The 19,478-nt window shown below is 43.4% G+C and overlaps 2 protein-coding genes across 7 annotated transcripts; one reads left to right on the forward strand and one right to left on the reverse strand.

The window, feature by feature from the left end:
• Window positions 1–1,455: 1,455 nt before the first annotated feature.
• Window positions 1,456–9,428, reverse strand: Mis12 (MIS12 kinetochore complex component). Of its 4 annotated transcripts, none has more exons than XM_029483581.2 (3): window positions 8,940–9,427; window positions 4,032–4,196; window positions 1,456–3,643 (listed from the first exon to the last, which is right to left on the reverse strand). In XM_029483581.2, exon 3 carries the CDS (start codon window positions 3,608–3,610, stop codon window positions 2,990–2,992), a length of 621 nt encoding a protein of 206 aa, XP_029339441.1. In that variant the 5' UTR covers window positions 3,611–3,643; window positions 4,032–4,196; window positions 8,940–9,427; the 3' UTR covers window positions 1,456–2,989. The 4 variants fall into 4 exon arrangements, with proteins under 4 accessions (XP_029339441.1, XP_021031401.1, XP_021031403.1 ...); XM_021175742.3 differs by having other exon boundaries at window positions 8,727–9,427; XM_021175744.3 differs by lacking the exon at window positions 4,032–4,196 and having other exon boundaries at window positions 8,940–9,428.
• A 190-nt stretch (window positions 9,429–9,618) lies between these two features.
• Window positions 9,619–18,907, forward strand: Derl2 (derlin 2). 3 transcript variants are annotated; one of them, XM_021175741.2, is made up of 7 exons: window positions 9,619–9,774; window positions 10,565–10,630; window positions 13,205–13,278; window positions 14,357–14,450; window positions 15,358–15,553; window positions 15,799–15,889; window positions 18,406–18,907. In XM_021175741.2, the coding sequence occupies exons 1-7, from the start codon at window positions 9,682–9,684 to the stop codon at window positions 18,509–18,511; spliced, it is 720 nt and encodes a 239-aa protein (XP_021031400.1). In that variant the 5' UTR covers window positions 9,619–9,681; the 3' UTR covers window positions 18,512–18,907. The 3 variants fall into 3 exon arrangements, with proteins under 3 accessions (XP_021031400.1, XP_029339440.1, XP_029339439.1); XM_029483579.2 differs by having other exon boundaries at window positions 9,620–9,774; window positions 10,568–10,630; XM_029483580.2 differs by lacking the exons at window positions 13,205–13,278; window positions 14,357–14,450; window positions 15,358–15,553; window positions 18,406–18,907 and having other exon boundaries at window positions 15,799–15,884.
• The last annotated feature ends 571 nt before the right edge of the window (window positions 18,908–19,478 follow it).

The following is a 19,478-nucleotide window of genomic DNA, read 5'->3' on the forward strand; positions in this document are numbered from 1 at the left end:
ATTTTCATCTAAGTAAAAAGCCACAGTAAACCAGGTGTAGTAAACCCAGCATTGTGGAGGTAGAGGCCAATCTGATCACATGAAACCTTGCCTCAACAAAACAAAAACCAACCAAACAACAACAAAAGCCAGAGGGGATTGGCTTCTTTCCACCGTCTCTTGAACTCCAGGGCTGCTAACTGCTTACCACCGCCAGGTTCTTGCTCTTGCAAAGGATCTGTTCTGGAAATAAAACAGTTCTTCTGTACCAAAGCAGAGATGTCTTTTTGCTACTTCCTTATCCCAATCAACTAGCAAGTTCCCTGAGCAAGCTGTTACTAATAAAAGTGCTGTACTGGCTGGGCCATGATGGATGACTGCATCTCCCTTCACTGCTGGGGTGTCAGAACTACACCAGTGTGAAACACGGGGGCACTCGGCTACATTCCATTCTCCCTCTTGGGATACCAGAACCTTCCTGTTGTGCCCTTTAGGAGAGACAGGCCCCAGCCCATGTTTCTCTGATTACAAAATGGCAGGGGCTGGAACAGAAGCTGTGGTTCTCAAACTCCTAGGCACCCAGACGATGCTGGGAATCACAAGGAGGAGGTGGGCCTGAAATGAGCCCAGGGCCTTAGCTCAGGGTGCCAGGAGTGAGGGTGGGACCTTCTGCAGGAAATTTAGGCACTGCTCGGTATGAGGAAGGCTTCCCTCACAGTGGTCTTTAGGAAGGAAACAGTCCTTGCTTTTCCAAACTATTATTCATGGTGAAAAAGGATGCATGACTTACTCGGGATGGACCAGAGATTAAATACCTTTTGCAGGAAGGAATGGCCAGGAAGGGAAGCTTATTGGCTAAGCTCTCCGGGGCCCATTTAGACAACCTCATTAGTTGTCATTAGAGAACTCCGGGTGTCTATGCTACACAACCAGTTGTTACAGTCCTCTTAGTGGGGTGTCGTGGTCATGCACAGTACCAGGTCGGGGGCAGATTCAAATGCCTACCGTACTCAGTGACTGCTGGGGTTCATTGATCTGCTTGACTTACCAGTGTTTCTTCTGGTGACACAGTTCCATTTGCCCCAGAGATGACTTGTCGAGTGTTTAATCCTCTCACATTGTCTTCAGTCAGTCAAAAGGGTTGAGTTCACAAAGGGCTCATGACCAAAGTAGAAGTATCCTTGGCTAAGGCATCATTCTTTAAGCATTCCCCCACAAAAGCTAGTGTTGAATTAAATCTCTTCCTATATATTAAGCAATAAGGTAATACGTAAATACTGAAGTATTTATTTATTACAGGTATAGAGATTATTTATTACAGGTATAGAGATTATTTATTACAGGTATAGAGATTATTTATTACAGGTATAGAGATTATTTATTACAGGTATAGAGATTATTTATTACAGATATAGAGTCCAAAGTTGCATGCCTTCCTGCTGTCTCTTCCCAAAATAGAGGTGTTACAGGGTGAGATCATGCCAGAGCAGAAGGACCTGAGTCCATCCTTTATTGGGAATTTATTCCCTAAGGAACACTCCTGTTCCCACAGTACTGACATTAATCAAAGTATAAACTTCAACAGTGTACCACTAAGAGTTTTAACATATGAATTTTATGGGATACATTCAAACCCCTTATACCGACCCTTTTAGTAATTTTCCATCCGATGATACCTGCTTTGTCCCAACAAGTCCCATTCTGTCCCTTAGTTGCACATTCCCAGCATCTTTTTACTTCTTATATTCAGAATCTAATCTCTCAATGCAAAATCCTTCTGCAATGGTCCCAGGATCTAACTTAAGGGTCCTGAATAGTCTGCTTTACCAATCTAACAAGTGCCATCAATCACATTTGGGTTTTTTGTTTTGTGAGATGGGGTCTCTTTAGTCCTGGCTGCCCTGAACTCTTTATGTAAACCAGGCTAAACTCACAAGAGGTCCACCTGCCTCTGCCTCCTGAGTACTGGGGTCAACGGCATGAAACCCAGCTTGGAGTTAGTTTTTAATAGCACATACTCACACATACACAGAGGTTTTGCTTGTCTCTTAAGAGAGACTGTGTGTGTGTACACACAATGTGGGGGATGAGAGTGTACATGCCACAGTGTACCTTTAGAAGTCAGAAGACAACTTTGTGGAGTTAATTCTTTCCATCTTTAAGTAGGTTTTGGGGATCCTACTCAGGTCACCAGGCATGCATTACAAGTATTTTACCTGCCGACCCATCTCATCAGACTTACAAATAGTAGACTGGAATGTGACAGGTGTGTCCCGTTTCCTAAATTGGCCATTATCTGTTCCAGCTGTGTGAATTCCATAATATGTTCTACCTTATGGGGTTTCTGCTATTTTCTTTGCCTAGAATGATCTCATAGGTGAGAGGCTAACACCTTCTAAGCTTGACTTGAATGTTACATTATCAATGGGACATGCCCCTTTAATATATTGCACTATACATCATCCCATACCCTAACCCCCTCTGCTGTGCTCTGCTGCCCTTTGATTTCCTTCTCCTCCTTCCCACTCCTCTTTCTGCTTCTCTCCAGTGTGGTGTGTTAAATCCTAAGTATGTTGAGCATACTCTACCACTGAGCTATGTCCTCAGCCTGGCTCTATTAGTCCCTGATGTACCTCATGGTTATACTCAATGAATACACAGACCTGGTTTATACAGCAAAAATGAGCAGAAACATCCAGTTCCATGAGGATTCTATTCCCTCCTGAAATCATACTAAACATACCTAACAGCAAAATGAGTGCAATCCCAAAAGAACTGGAGGCTTTACCAGATGTGAGGGCGATCAGCCCAAGTTTCAGAGGGAGAAAAGCAAATGGACATAAGCTCTACTTCAGAGGTCTCAACTGCAGCCTGCGATTTAGAAGATCTGCTGATTTGCTTTGTATAACCTAGGACAGGAGGGGAACGTGGCCCCAAAAGACCTAAACGTAAGAGTAAATAAACAAAGAAAAGCTATCTATTTCCATGCTCTCTTTTCATTACTGAGAAATCACTGTGTTTCCAGTCTCCTGCTTTCTTTTTCTACATTGTCTCTAATGCTCTGAAGTTTTCTGCAGCTCTGGACCAGGGATGCCAAACTCTCCCTAAAGTTACTAGTTCCTTGATATCTGCCGATATTTTCAAGCTCATCAAAGAAAGTCAAGGTCTCTCTGAGTTTGGCCTTAACAGTTTTCTGTTCCTCTAATTCTGCAAGAAGGGCCTGCTCAGTGCATAATTCAACCTTGTATTTCTCCTGTAACTCTTTGATTTCCTGTTGGAGAAGCTGGAGTTTTTCTTCACTGAAAGGATTCGTCTCCTGACACTTGTCTTCAGGAAGCAGAATGTTTGGGGGAATACACAAAATCGACTGCAAAATCAGCTGCTCCATTTTGCCGAAAAGGTTATCGAAGCGTCCTTTCATGAAGCAAAGAAACTTCTCTGTGCATTTCCGAGTCTGGACAGGGGTGATCTCACAGTTTGGAATGTCCTCCAGTTTCTTTAGGATAACCTGTTCAACAGCCTGCATCACTTCAAACAGGTGGTCTTGAAATGCCACGTAGATCCTCAGCAGGCAAGTCTGTGGTGTGAAGCCAAAGAACTGGGCCTCATAGGCCATCGGATCCACAGACATCCTGCTTTATTTTGCACTCTCAGCTGTGAAAATCTGCAAGTAAAAAAAGAAAAAAATGTTCATTTGGACATTTCCACCAGCAGAAATTAACAAACCTCATTACTGATAAGCAAATAAACAAAGAAAGCAAATAAAATCTAAGGAGTGTTCCTTTGATACCTTAAGTCTCTTCCAGCCTTAACTATCCACAGACAGACAGAATCTGAGTCAAATATAGGAAAGCCATATCCTCTTTATTATTCATCTCCTTCAATTATTATTACTCAAAACTTAGGCAAAAGCCCAACCTCAATTCTGTTATCTTGGGCAACTTCAAGTTTAGACAGCCTCAATGCCCTAGAGACCTGGTCTTCTGAGCTTCAATGATCTACATGTAGCTCTTCCCTCCCCACCCTATCCCACCCCCACCCCATACACCAACCTCTGGAGACAATTTCTTGCTGTGTCGCCGCCTATGGGTTGGCCTCAAACTCTTTCATTTGTGACAGGGTCTCATGTAGCTGAAGCTGGCCTCAAACTTGGAATGTAGCTTAGGATGGTCTTGAACTTTTGATCCTTCTGCTTCTAACACCAGAATGCTGGGATCCTAGGAGTATAACAAGCCCAACTTTTTATGTGGTACTGGGTTTAGAACCCAGGGTCCAGATAAGCACTCTATTGACTTAGCTACATCCTCAACAGTTCCCGTGCTAGTCTAATTGTCATTCACATTGCCTCTCCCTCAATCTTCTTCTATCCCTTCCCCCAACTTTTGCTTTCTTGCTCCCAGTTCTTCCACTTAACTTCCTCCCCTATTCCTTTTGGGCCCCATGATCTACCATTTTAATTACCTCATTATAAATGTCCTCAGTTCCGCTATCTTCTACCCTAGCCATCTGATAATAATTCAATGAAATGACCAAGCCTATACCCTCACTTGTTTCAAGGCCCTGAGTGGCATTCCTTTCCAGTGTAAGCATCTACAACCATGTCATCCATTTCCTATGGCCATGGGAGCATATCCTTGGCATTCCCAGGTAAGGGCACTTAATGTAATTTATAAGCTGCTACTTCAACTACCAGATGAATTTTTCAAAGAAGTAACTGGGGGGAAAAAAAGTATAGCTAGTGGTGTGGACAACTTATGAGAAGTCAGAATACAATCACCCTTGAAAATTTATATATGTATTGGTTTTAAAACAGAGGTAGTAACTATATGGCTACATAAATAAATTTGTTTCTGTAGTGTTCATAGATCATCTCTGGACTGGAAAGACTTTTACTTCCTGAACACTCCTCACAGATTATGTTCCTACTAAGATTTTGTTTTGTTGACACAGAGCATCACTATGTTGCTTAAGCTAGCCTCAAATTTTCAATTTTTCTACCTGAGCCTCCCAAGGAGCAGGATGCTAGAACTATAGTCTTAAATTTTGTGGTGTTGTTTTTAGTCAAGTAGGTATGACTGACCTAGAACTCACTTTTTATGTGTATGTGCATACATCCATCTGTGTATGGACACGTACACGAAGATGTCCACAAAAAACAGAAGGTGTTAGGTCCGCTGGAACTGGAGTTACAAACAGATGTGAGCTGCCAGATGTGAGTGCTAGGAATCCCACTCCGGTCCTCTGCAAAGGCAGCAAGAGCCCTTAAAACTACAGAGCCAGCCGGGCGTGGTGGCGCACGCCTTTAATCCCAGCACTCGGGAGGCAGAGGCAGGCGGATTTCTGAGTTCGAGGCCAGCCTGGTCTACAAAGTGAGCTCCAGGACAGCCAGGGCTACACAGAGAAACCCTGTCTCGAAAAGCAAAAAAAAAACAAACTACAGAGCCACCTCTCCAGCCCCTGCAAACAGTCTAATATACACATGTTACATTTTTATGTCCTTGTCATTCCATATTATTGCGCTCATTTACTTGACTGACTCTGACCACAGTAGTATAGCAGTTCTATCATATACACAAATCCCAAATAGAGTGCCCATGCTCTTTGTGACAAACACCTCATTGAGTTCTAATACCTTTTTTTTATGCTGGAATCTGGATCTGGGCATCATACATGTTAGGTAAAATCCTATCCACCAGCTACACAAATCCCTGACCCTGGTTCAAGCATCTTACTACCAGAAATGTTAAAAAAAATGTTTCTTCTAAGGGATTCAGCCACTCATCTCTCCTCCCTCTCAGCCCATGGCCCACATCTATGCCCTAGCCAACCTTTGGCCAATTAAATAAGAAGATGCTGTTCCAAAAAGGAGAAGAGAAAGGGTGGCGCAAAGTCAACCATCCATGTAAGGAAACCCATTCCTCGTAATCAAGAAACCTGGTCAGACTTGTGAGCACACATCAAGGTAATGAGGAGCAAGCTAAAGCACAGCTCAGCATGAAGTCTACTTGCTGCTCTTGCAGAGGGCCCAAATTTGGTTTCTAGAATCCATCCATCCATGGGGATCTAATGTCCTGTTGTAATCTCTTTAGGAGACCAGGCACACATGTAGTACATATACATATATATAAACAAAACACTCATACACATACATTTCAAAAAATAAAAATAAAATTAGTAAACAACAACAAACAACATTAGTGGAGATGGAAAAATGGCTCAGTAGTTAAGAACTCCAGCTGTTCTTGTATAAGGCCCAGGTTCAGTTCCCAGCACCCACACGGTGGCTCACAACTATCTATACTTCCAGTCCCAGGGAATCCAATCTCTTCTCTGGTCACCAAGGAAATCAGGCACACACATGGTGAATATATTTACATACGTGCAAAGATAGAAAAAGAGGAAAAAATACATAATAAATAAATAAATAAATAAATAAATAGCGGGGAACCAGATAAAAACCAGACTATGACACTGAAATAGATTCATGATTTCTTTATGATTTCGTCCTTGATACTCCAATATAAGATTCTGCAGGCTTAGCTAAGGATATGTTTCACTGGCAAGCCACAAGGATAAAATTAATGGCAGTTCATATCAAGGCACAATATTCTTTGACAATCCACTCTCCTACCTTCAAACCACCTAGGGCTACAATTGCAGGAGCTCTCAAATAGTAACAATAATGGTAATGAGTGGTCTCCTACTCTTAACTATTTCTACATTACTTCATCCTCTTGTGGACCATGATCCTTTAATGCCGAACATCGCACAGATCTATAAATCAGGGATACATTTAAGAGACTTTGCTGGGGACAAAGTCAGAAACACGCCATATGATGATATGACCTTAAAGTCAGAAGAGTCTGACTCTTCTTAAAGCATTATAATTGGAATAAACTTCTTAAATTCTTATTTGGCAGTTCCTTTATCAGACCTCATCTGTTTAATTTTGTCTTTTGTTTACTACTATTTTGTTTACTACTATTCAGTCACTAGGTCATCTGAAAATATTCAAGTCCTTTCAGTTTTATACAATAATTTTTTGTTTTTTTTTATTTTTGGTTTTTCAAGACAGGGTTTCTCTGTATAGCCCTGGCTGTCCTGGAACTCACTTTGTAGACCAGGCTGGCCTCGAACTCAGAAATCTGCCTGCCTCTGCCTCTCGAGTGCTGGGATTAGAGGCGTGCACCACCACACCCAGCTATACAATAATTTTTAAAAGATTTGATTTTATTGTTTATGTGTATATGCCTCCATATGCACATGCCACATGCATGTATGTGCCCCTGGAGGCCAGAAAGTGGGTGTCAAGACAGGCTGGAGCCAGGGTTGTACTGAACATGCACTGGAATGCAAACTCAGGTCCTCTGGAGAAGCAGTCTGGGCTTTTTACTGTTGAGCCGTGACCACCTACACACAAGAACCACCTTTTAGACACTGTGTTATAAGAGAACAGCTACTCAAGACTACGAAATTTAAGTGGAACATGTGTATTCTGTGTCCGTGTCTTCACTCAACTTGGTTATGAGACTAATTCATTCCTCTCTACTCTAATACAATGACAAAGTCATCTAAGGGCGATGTGGTTATTTAGTTATCCCACCAAAGGACGCAACCTTAGCCGCATCTGTTCTTGTATAATCAACGTTAGAAGTTTGAGTTTACAGGATATTATTTTTTTGCTCCTAACTGATGGGTTAGAAAATTGGTTTTGCATATGTAGAACTAGTACAGGAAGAAAAACATCCTTCATATTTCAAACTAGGGTCTCAAAACAGGTCTTCATTTTCACTTAACTGCTAGGAGCCTTGGAGGTATTAATTGATCTTCTAATCATAACAGATGGATGATGGAGCTCTTTCTATACTAACTTCTGGGGGACTTGTTACTTTATTTGCATGTATAATGTCACTATACATTGCCAAAACATTCTCAGAATCTCTAAGCTCTTTTACACTCACTTGGAGTAGACCAGAACTTCTTGTATCTACCAATACTCTAACTTTTGTGAATTTGGCAGTCATAAACTTGTTTTTCTTCCCTATAGAGCTAAGAGTATGCCCAGGGCCTTTGTACATACCAGTACGCACTCTAGTACGAGATTCCCAGCCCCACACTGTATTTTGAAAACTAAGACCATCTGGCTTCGCATACTGTTTGGACACTGAAACTACCTTCACATATGTTGTTTCTATTGAGATGACTTTCCTAAAAGACTGTATTTTCATTATCCGAGTAGATTAGTCATCTGTTACAAATTACCCAGATGATGGGTCAATCAACTGACCACTTGCACCCTATAATTCTCTTAAGTTTGCACTCTAACTTTGCCTCAAAGTTTTCACCATTCCTGGATTGATGCGCCATGATTACATAACCAAATTCCTACATCCAAACTTCCAGGTCTGAGAAAAGTTCCAGTGTTGCCTTTTCTCTGTTGGACACTGCCAATGCTATGATGAGGCAGTAGCTATAAAGATGCAGTTTTACCAACAAGTTGCTAAGACCACTCCCCAGTGTTTGCTCCCACTCTACGTTGTCCACAGTGGCCTAGAACTTAAGGATGGAACAAATCCTCTGGCTTCAGCCTTCAGAGTGGCTAGGAGCCACCGGACGGTTCAACTACGTTCAGCCTTCTAGTCCTCCTTCTAAATGCCATTCTCTCCAACTTTTTACTTGGTTCCTACCAGTCTTGACGGTCGCATCCTTTTTTGTCCCACAATTTTTAATGCTTCTTTATAACTTACTGAACACGTCTGCCACGGTCAGGATAGTCTTTGCTCCAGCCCAATCTAATTCTATTTTCTTTCCTTCAAGTAGGCACGCAGTGGGTGTAGATCCCAGAGCCAGTTCGAATACACATCCCTGAAGAACCGCCTCCGCTTTCCCTTCATCTACCGTCTCTTCTCTGCTAGATTAGAGTTCCTGCGGCTGAAGATAAACATGGGAGGTCCCCATACCGTCTCGACGAATGTAATGGACTTCTGAGCCTACGACCGCCACAGACAAGGCCCAGAAACCGCAGAACGGGAAGCGCTTCCTTCAGCTCCAGCTCCCGTACTACCCCGCGGCCGCGATGCATGCCGGGAACTCTAGGTCTCCGTACCCAGGCCGGCCAGGCCGGAGGGATTCAATACAGAACGCTCCGCCGCCCCGACGCCACTCCTCCGGTCCCGCCCTTTCCGCTGCTCTGCGGAGAGCACACAGCCCCTACCGAAGCGACCCCGGGAGTGCTGGATTCCGCCCCACACCGGCTTCCCGCCACTTCCTTCAAACTACACTCAGCTGCTGGAAGAAGGCGGTGACACCGGCTCCTCGGAATCGACTGAGACCTGCCTCTGCGAACGAACGCCAAGGCGGGCTGGATCGCACTCCTGATTGGCTAGCCGTGGGTCAAAAGGAGGCACTGCGATTGGTAAAAGGAAGGCGACAAGGAGGGAAAGCTAGCTGTGGCCGGCAGGGATTGGCGGAAGGAACTGGTACCTTCTCTCTGCGTTGGTAGGCGGAGAAGTAAGGATGGGCCGACGCAGAGGCGCAACTCTTGATTGGTGGATGAGCGGCCCCAAGGCGCCAGCGATTGGTGGCTATCCGAGTACGCAGCGCTGATTGGACAGGAGTGGGTAGGCTGAAGGCCAGCTTTGAGTCCGCCCCGCCGCCTGGCATACTGGCGGAAGGGGAAGGGGGGCAGGCGCGGTGGGAAAGATGGCGTACCAGAGCCTCCGGCTGGAGTACCTGCAGATCCCGCCGGTCAGCCGCGCCTATACTACCGCCTGCGTCCTCACCACCGCGGCCGTGGTGAGCAGCTGTGGCGCCACATCCTCTTTTTCCAGGCTAGCTATGACTGCGTCTTCAGAAAACGGGTTTGGGCCGCGGAGAAGCCCAGTGGGTCTGGTCCCAGGGGTGGGTGGAGACATCCGGAGCTGACTCTAGGGTTTGGGATGGTATTCCCAAGGGTGCCAAGCCAGTGACCTGAGAAGGGTGTGCTCCTTCGTGAAGGGCCAGGTCAGTTTCAGACAAATGAAATCCAGACCTGTAGTGAATCAGAAGTGCGGGAGCCGCCCACCCAAAAATGTGTCTGAGAGGTCTAGCTATGTCCAGGTGACTAGTGGGAGTGAGGTCCGCTAGGTTCACAGACTATTTATTATATTGAGTATAGAAATCTCGAGCTATCTGGAAACATCGTTCAAAAGACGGCCTGTGGATATGTGTCTGGCCGCCTGTACCTAGTCCTAATGGTAGCAGGGTCTTACTTAAACCCCTTATTCCCAGTTGTCTTACCTAGCTGTTTGAGGGGGTGACCAGACCACGTGACGCACAGATTTGTAAAAGATGCTGTTGGCTTGTCTCTAAAATATGCTCACCCGCCTGCCTTATAGCATCCTCAAATATTGCAACATAAAACTGACATTGTGTGTTGATACAAAACGGTTGTGCAAATTCTAAAGAATCTCTTACCAGCTGTCACAAGCAAGACAGAAATGTATTCCAAGGGACAGAAATGATTAGATTTACTCATCCACCGTGGTTCATGATGAAATTTTGTTTTGCGGTTGACCTGCTTCAAGAAGCTCTTTTTCCATTTCAGCAGTTGGAATTGATCACACCTTTTCAGTTATACTTCAATCCTGAATTAATTTTTAAACATTTTCAAGTAAGTGGTCTATAAAGCAACTGTGATTAATGTTTTCACTATCTTTTTTTTTTTTTCATATCGTTTAGTAAGTAGTAAGTCCTGTGAAATACAGTCTCAAAAAAAAATAACCCAGTAGGGGAAGCTCTGATTACAAGTCTTGTTGAGATGTAAAGAGGGCATTCCACAGCCTGGTTGGACTCCAGACTCGGTTAAGAGCTAGGTATTTGCGAACTCCTTGTCATATAGCATGACAGGGTGGTGGGGGGAGCCAGGTGCAGACAGAGCAAGCAGGAGGATGCCAGGTGCTGGATAAGCTTGAGCTAGAGAGAGAGAGACTGTCTTAAGAACATAATTTTTAGTGTGTCTTTGATGTGTTGAGATTTTATATTTGACTACAACTAGTTAAGAACTAATGTAGCCATAGTCCCAGCAGTCAGGAACCTGAGCCCACCTTGAACTACTTATCAAGGAATTGTCTCAACACACAAACAACAGGAACAAACAACAGCAACATAATAATGTGCTCTGAGAATAGACTGATGAGCTAGCTGCCCAGGGAGTTTCACAGGATAGCCAGCCTTATTTTGTCCTTTTTCTACCCAGACACACCTACCTACCACTGTTGTTAGTCCTCTTGGGCCATCTTATAAACTCAGTTCTGGTACAACTTTAACATTGATGTATCTTCTAGAAGTCAGATTATACTAACAAAAGTCTTATACCATTATCTAAAACAGAATGTTGACTTTCCAGATTATAGTTTGAAGCAGTCTTTTTCCAGTAATTAAAATGCTAAAGAGAAGTGTGTTTTCGTGCCAGGATGGTCATTTACACTTTAGATGAAGTGGAGGCAAGATCCAGTAGGGGAAGCTCTGTAATTCTGGCTGTAATTCTGCTTTGTTGATGCTTTCCCCTGTCCCAGAAGTGTTACACTCCCCTTGTACCTGTTGAACTCTAGCTTGCCTTTCAAGATTCAGCTTTTGTGTAACCTCAGATACTTTTATCTGTTAGAGCCTCTCTCACCCGTCAGTGTCCTAACTAGCATGAGAATGCTATAAACTTTGGATTGTTTGCATGTGAATAGAATGCTGGCTCCTTTTCACACTGCTGTGACTGAATACCTGACAAAGCAAACTTAAGAAAGAAAGGGTTTATTTTGGCTTAACAGTTTGTTGGTAAAGTCCACTGTGGTTGGGAAATTGTGGCATCCAGAGCTGCAGGCAGTTGGTCCCATTGCAGCCGCCAAGCTCTAAGTAGAAGTGTTCAATTCACTTCCTTCTGTTTAGTTGTCCTAGGACCCCAGCCCATGGAATGGTGCTCATGGGTGTTGTCCTTTCCACCTTGAGTGACTGAGTCTAGAAACTCCCCCACAGACATGCCCTGAGTTTGTCTTGAGTAACTAGATCTGTCAGTATGAATTATCACAAATAAATTACCAGTGATGAAGGTTTTCAGGGTGTATGAAGCAGTCAGTCCTCTGATATCCTGACGTTGTCACGTCAGGATGCTTGTGGCCTTTGCTAGGACTGCTTCCTTCTGCTTTGTTTGGCTTAACTGCCTAGGGTCAGGTTCTTTGTCTTGTTTTTGTCTATTTTTCTAGATCATTTATCTTGTAGCTGTGACTGGCATGACCCTCATGGTGTCCTCCTGCCTCAGCCTCTTCGTGCATCAATGTGCTTTTTAAAAAAAAAAAAAACAGTCTCTTATGTAGCCTGGCAACTCTTGAGCTTAATGGTCTCCTGTGTTCTTCCTGCCTGGACTCCTTAGTGCAAGGATTATAGACATGAGCAACCATCCCTAGCTAAGGTTAAATTCTTGCATTAAGTTTGGAACTAGGAGTCTTCACCTACCTGCATGTCCTTGGGCAAGCCATAAGTTTTAAAATTCCTTCTATGTGAAGTGAGGATAGTCACCCCACCTTGCTTGCTCATCTCACAGATGATAGTAAATTGTGTAAAGCTTTGTGGGTAGTTGTATGTTGAGTGGGTAAGGCTGCCCCTGCATCTTTCCTTGTCTTTTAGAGCAGTAATTCTGTCTTGGAAGGAAGTTGACTTGAAACCAGAACCTGGCTGTTTATCCTAGAATCTTTCTACCAGTATGTTGTGGCTAATATGAAAACATTTCTTGGCAGTTTTAGATACTGAATCCCTGAAATTTTTAGTACCTATAAACTCCTCATTTAGCACTCTGTTCTGCACACTAACCTACCTTTTACTCAGTGGCATAGTGTGGAGTTTTGTGTTGTTTAATAGAAGATAGTCATGATTTTGAGGTCTTTTTGTCCTATTGTCCATATAAACTTTACAATCAAATTAGTATCTTGCTTGTGCATGTGCGCGCGCGCGCGCACGCACACACACACACACACACACACACACACACACACACACGCGCGCGCGCGCGCGCACGCAGCACAGAACAAATCAAATCCAGAATCAGATTGGGTGTCCCATTTGAATGTGCCCCACCTAGGACTTTGGAGCGTCAGAGTCAAAGGATGTTGTTTTTATCTTTGTATAGAAATGTTTCCTGGTCATGTGTTTTACTTAATGTATCTTTCTCTTGATTCCCTCCACCCAACTCCCCCTGCAGATCTGGAGGCTAATCACCAATTTCTTATTTTTTGGTCCAGTTGGATTCAATTTTTTGTTTAACATGATTTTTCTGTATCCTTTATTAAATAGAGTTAACATCAAAACTTTAGGTTATATAGTATGTATATAATATAGACATATTATACATATAAGACTTAGTATATACTATAAGTTGAAACTATTACTCTTGTTTATTTTTATAACATTTTAGTTATGGCTCCTGGGCCTGTAGTTTGTAATCAGATCATAATGTTTTGAAACTGTTTGTAACTCCTTGTTTTTACAAGAGGTTCCAGCTGTGAAAAGATATTAGTGTCCTCAAGTTGTGATTTATTATAGGCATATTTGTAAAATAACATCAGCACCAGCTGGCACAGTAGTAAAGCAGCCTGAAAGATTGGTAACTCAACAGACTTTCCCCAGGTTTCAGAATGGGTTTCTGACAGTAGGGATTTTGATTGCAAGGCTAAAAGGACAGTGTCAGAATATCTGCTGGCTTGACACGTTTAGGTTTGGTTAAAGATAGGAAGAGCCGTGGTAGTTGAAGAGTGAAATGGCAGTTGGGTGTGCTGAGCTAGTCATTCCTCCTGGACCTGGTGCTCCTGCTCGGCTGTGGGAGGCAGAGAGCCGTTAGGGATGGTGGAACTTAGGTCCTAAAATGGTTTCTTGTGTTTCCTGCAAAGAATATCGTTCTGATAAGTTTCTAATGAGAGGCTTCCCATTACAGTTTTTATTAACTAGGAAATGGAGATGCTTAGCCTGCCTGGCCTGGAAAGGTAGTTTTCACACAAGGCTTCTTTGCAGGGAGTTCTTCCCAATTAGCAAACCAAGTATGGTGCAAATTAACATGTATCTGAGCGTGGGAAAGACAGCACCACGAATCGGAAGAGATGTGAGGGTGACTGGAACGGTGTTCATGCAGTGCTTGAGTGAGTTAGCATCCCAGTGAGACAGGCTTTGGAAAATACAGTGCTAGTTCTGGCATTGCCTAAAATGCTTGATGGGAAAAAAGAAGGAAGCAGACTACTCTGCAGACAGCCTCCAGAAAAGCAGCTTGACTGCTTACAAATCGTATAAAGCCCAAGTATGTTCAGTGCTTCATTGCATTTTATCGTCTTTATATGTGTAATTCCTTAACTTGAAACTTAAGATATCGTTATTGCCGAATGCTAGAAGAAGGCTCTTTCCGAGGTCGGACAGCAGACTTTGTATTTATGTTCCTTTTTGGTGGATTTTTAATGACTGTATCCTTCAACAAATAGCATACAGGAAAATATTGAAGAACAGACTGTCATCTGTTCTTCAAGCTTTTCATCTGTCTCCCAGGATTCACTAGATATTTTGAACAAACACAAACATAGACCTCCAGATTGTAGCCTCGGGAGCTACCGTTTATTTCACAGCCCCCTTGACAGCCCAGAGGTTGGACAGGAAGCTCCACTGGGCAAGAAGTTTCAACCCAGGTGGGTTATCTTGAAGCATCTCAGTAAGTTCACAGTTGACTTCGTTTTTAAACTAGGTTGGTAAGAAGACGTGTATTAAGTCACTGTCAAGACAGATACAAATGTTTTTAAAAAGAAGAGAATTCGTTCTGTGTGTCACTTAGGTGTAGTGCCGAGTGCCAAGAAGGCTTTCTTCCAGCCTGCATGCTTCAGCACCTGTGAAGGTGGTGGTGGTGAAGGAGCCTCACTGTACGAACTGTCAAAGGAATTAATGTTTCCCCAAAAGGCAAGAGCATCACAAAACAGAATTCTAGGGCTGGAGAAATGGCTCAGCGGTTAAGAGCACTGTCTGCTCTTCCAGAAGTCCTGAGTTCAATTCCCAGCAACCGCATGGTGGCTTAAAACCATCTGTGATCTGATGTCCTCTTCTGGTGTGCATAAAGACAATGCACTCATATACATAAAATAGGTGAATTCTTTTTTTTTAGAGCAGAATTTTAGTTTGTAGTAGCTATAATCCAGATAATTCAGCCCGAGCCAGTTTCTGCCTAGATGCCTTGGGTAATTAATTTCAGGCTTTTTTTAGTTTAAAAATGTCACTACTCAGCTTTTGTAACTCAGATCTTAGCTAAAGGGCAGCCTTAGCTCTTTGCTGTAGCCTTGCCTACCAAGCTTTCCTGCTGATATTTCCCTTAATGCCCTTTGCTAGCTCTTTGGTTTGTTTGTGAGCTTAGTTTTTTTAGGCCAGGCCTTTACAATAATGCTGGTCTACGTGTGGAGCCGAAGGAACCCGTATGTCCGCATGAACTTCTTTGGTCTTCTAAACTTCCAGGCCCCCTTTCTGCCCTGGGTGCTCATGGGGTTTTCCCTGTTGCTGGGGAACTCAATTATAGTGGACCTTTTGGGTAAGTGTCTTATCACTACTTCCTCTACTGTTTTACCTGATCATGTATCCTGTCACTGTCTTTCTTGTTTATTCTGTTTAGTCTTTATAGAGAGATAGCTATTACATGATTGTTTAATAATTATATCTGAAAGCTATTAACTCATTGATATTTTTTTAAATAATTATCCTAAATAATATGATGATAGGGAACTTAAACTTGAAATTTGACTCTTACTTTTATCCTTTATTTCTGGTTGATTATAGGTATTGCAGTTGGGCACATATATTTTTTCTTGGAAGATATATTTCCCAATCAGCCTGGTGGAATAAGAATTCTGAAAACACCATCTATTTTGTGAGTATTTAACTCTGTGTTCCATGTTTCATGCAGACAAGCCATGATCGCAATTTATTTTGGGCCCTCTCAGTGCCTGGTTCATATCAGTAAGTGTTTGCAGATTGAGCAACATGTCTGCAGTGGGGAGCTTTTGGATTGGCCAGAAACAGATTGGGCCAGGGTTGTGATTACTGAGCTCTTGACATCATGGGGTGACTTGCAGGTACTGTCCTGAATGACCACTAGGACTCGTGTCCCAGAGAGGAGCTTGCAGGTTTTGTGAAAGCTGCTGTCCAAGTAGAGAGACGTGAACAGCAGGATGAGCAGCACAGTCCAGAGGACAAGCTGATAGTGTTCTGACCAGCGAAGGGGGTGCTGGAGAGATGCAGGGAAACAGAAGGGAAAGGCTTTGGACCTGAAGCTATACTGGCTGGCTGGTCTACCAATTTGAAACACATTTTTTTTTTTTTTTTGGACAGGGTTTCTCTGTGTAGCCCTGGCTGTCCTGGAACTCACTCTGTAGACCAGGCTGGCCTCGAACTCAGAAATCCACCTGCCTCTGCCTCCCGAGTGCTGGGATTAAAGGCGTGTGCCACCACCGCCTGGCTCATATCTTCATTTTTATACTGCAGTTTCTAGAGCTATAGTTTTAATTTATAAGACCTTTTTCTGCTCTAGAATGTTGTGTTCTTGGGAACTATTACATGAAGGAGGGGCTCTATTGAGGCAACAAAATGATTTGATATAAGCTCTCTGTTGTGGAATAGTTACGCAAAAAAGAATGAACATGGTTCAGTGTAACAGGACCAGCTGCTCCCCCAGAAGACCCAGGTTCAATTCCTAGCACCCACTGGCTGCTAACAACTGTCTATAGCTATAGTCCCATGGATTTGATACCCTCTTTTGGTGTACAGATATACATGTAGACAAAATACCCGCATACATAAAATACACAAGTAAATAAACCTTAAAAAAAAGCTAAAATGGAAAATAAATCTCAAAAAGAAAAAGAATGAGCTGGTGAGGCATGCTAGTGTATACCTGTGCCCATCTACTCTGAAGGTTGAGGCTGGCCTCGAACTCAGAAATCCGCCTGCCTCTGCCTCCCCAGTGCTGGGATTAAAGGCGGGCGCCACAACAACAACATCAAGAGAAAAAAATGGAGGAAGTAAATCCTCTGTGACTCTGCACAGCACAGCAGTTTCCCTGCGCTGGACAAGCAGGCTGCTGTCTTCCGCTCTCTACATACTCTTTGGTAATTTCCTACATAATTACTGTATTTGCATCATGTCTGCTTCTCCCTGTCTCCCCTTCAACTCCTTCTGTGTCTCCCCCACTCCTCTTCAAGTCATGACCTCCTCTTTAATTATTATACAGACATACCCAAAATCTATTCACCTATTTAGTCCATCTAGTGTTGCTTGTATGTAGATGTGTTTAGGGCTGACCACTTGGGACTGGGTAATTGTATACACTTTTTTAATAGCTATATAATTTTAATTTTTCAAAGATTTATTTCATAAATGTGTTTGCGACACACTGTATACCTACATTTTATGTGCACAGTATGCATGGATGCATATGCCTACAAAGGCCAGAAGACAGTGTATCCCCTGAAACTAGAGTTACAGGTGGTTGTAATCCCCCAATGTGGGTGCTGGAAACCAAACCTGGGTCCTCTGCGAGCTTAGTCAGTGCTCCTCACTGCTGAGCCGTCTCTCCAGCCCCTGTCTATATAGTTTCTTAAAATGTCATTTCTTAATGTGCAATAATTACTTTTCATAGCTGGGTGTGGTGGTGCACACCTTTAATTCCAGAACTCGAGAGGCAGAGGCAGAGGCAGGTGGATTTCTGAGTTTGATGCCATCCTGGTTTATAGATCCAGTTCCAGGAAAGCCAGGGCTACACAGAGGAAACCATCTTGAAAGAGAAGAAAAGAAAAAAAACATTACTTTTCCCTTATAAATGACCTACAGAATTTTAGTGGCTGCATGATAGTCCGGGGTTCATATTTAACATAATTATATTCCTCCCTTACTAATAGACATCAACTTCAGTTATTGCTTTTCCCTCTGTACTTGGAGTGATGGACGTCCTTGTAACTGAGTCCACACACTCCAACATGGAAGTCACCATCGTAGCCGTTGTAAAGTGAACAATTCAGTGGTGGTACATGCGTTTGTATTGTGCTGCTATGGCCGTTTCCTTAGAAGGTTTTATCTTATAATCCTAAAACTCTGCCCATTACGTAATTCCCTATTTCTGTCATCCAGCAACCACCTTTCTTTTTATGTGCCTGTGAATTTGACTATCCAGGTACCCTATCAGCATTTATTGCTTCCATAGTAACAATTAGTATAAGAGGTAACTATTAATGCAAGTGTTAAATAAGTATAGAGCCTTTAAGGTATAACACCTCTGTAGTTGGCAGGCAGGGACAATACTTACCGGTCTGTGGAAGCCCTATGGGTGCTGCTTTACCGTACGTGCGATCTAAGGTGGCTCTGGCACTGAGTGGTCTCTGTGTGTTTTAGGAGGACTATTTTTGACACACCAGACGAGGATCCCAATTACAACCCACTACCTGAAGAGCGGCCGGGAGGCTTCGCCTGGGGTGAGGGCCAGCGCCTTGGTGGGTAAAGCAGCGGTGCCAATTACGAGACCCATCTGAGAAAGACTCAGTGACATGTCCATGGGGGTCTTTTATCCCTTGTTGCAAAAGCGTGGACAGTTTTGACAGCTTGACAGATTTTTAACTCCAGAAGCACTTTACGGGATGGTACACTGACTAACATAGAAGACATTTCCAGGAGTTTGCCAGGGGTTCCTCACTATGCTGGTACTAAAAGTATAACCTCTTGGAGCCAAAAACTGGAGAACCAGGCACCCTGCCTGTGCCGTGAGCAAGTCCATGGGTATTTGAGCTCAGTGGCACAGGCGGGCGCTCCTCCTCCTCTTTGATAGACAAGGCCGTGGTGTAAATGGAAGTTACGGAGAGGACAAAATAAAACTGAATTCCATCTCTCTCACACTGTATTTAAGCTTTCGTGTGATCTTTTAAATCATGGTAGTGTGTTCTAGCTCTCCTGCGTATGTTTGAACACAGCAGTTTCCGTGCCTGCCCTTGTGTCTCCACGGCTTTCAACTGGATTTCATTTCAAGATTGGAAATACACAGCTGCTATGTACATCTAACTAATTCTAGTTCAGATTGCTAGCCTCTGGAGAGGGAAGATTGGTTTCTGCCATTCAGATAGTTCTCCATCTGAAAACCATGAAGCTTCAAGTTTAGACCACAGGAGGAGGGAGAAGGGAGGGTAATTTCTTGTAGCCAAGGAATCTGACTGTAGAGAAGCCAGCTGTAAACAAAAAGCAACTGTGACATCTCTGAGCTGGAGTTCCTCTACTAAGAAATACCCAGATTAGTAATGGCCACCCTTTGTCAAAGCACAGGAATAAGAATGGGCAGCATTGGGCATGTGTTCCTCTTGTCATTCATTTCAAGAAAAGCTCAAGACCCTTCCAGGGCCAAGGGACTGGTTCACCTTCCCAGTCAGGCAGAAATCAGGGTCTTTGGAAGCAGCCACACTGATGGTTCAGTGAATACT

The sequence above is a fragment of the Mus caroli genome, unplaced genomic scaffold, assembly GCF_978045245.1.
Source record: "Mus caroli unplaced genomic scaffold, Mus_caroli_1 scaffold_13, whole genome shotgun sequence".
In the NCBI taxonomy this organism is placed as follows: domain Eukaryota; kingdom Metazoa; phylum Chordata; class Mammalia; order Rodentia; family Muridae; genus Mus; species Mus caroli.

Excerpts from the sequence above, each read along its gene's own strand:
- Mis12 (XM_021175744.3), bottom strand. The coding sequence starts at position 3,610 with ATGTCTGTGGATCCGATGGCCTATGAGGCCCAGTTCTTTGGCTTCACA.
- Derl2 (XM_021175741.2), top strand. The coding sequence starts at position 9,682 with ATGGCGTACCAGAGCCTCCGGCTGGAGTACCTGCAGATCCCGCCGGTC. Across the intron at positions 13,279-14,356 it reads TTGTTTAACATGATTTTTCT|ATATCGTTATTGCCGAATGC; the intron begins GTATCCTTTATT and ends TTGAAACTTAAG. Across the intron at positions 15,554-15,798 it reads AATTATAGTGGACCTTTTGG|GTATTGCAGTTGGGCACATA; the intron begins GTAAGTGTCTTA and ends GGTTGATTATAG.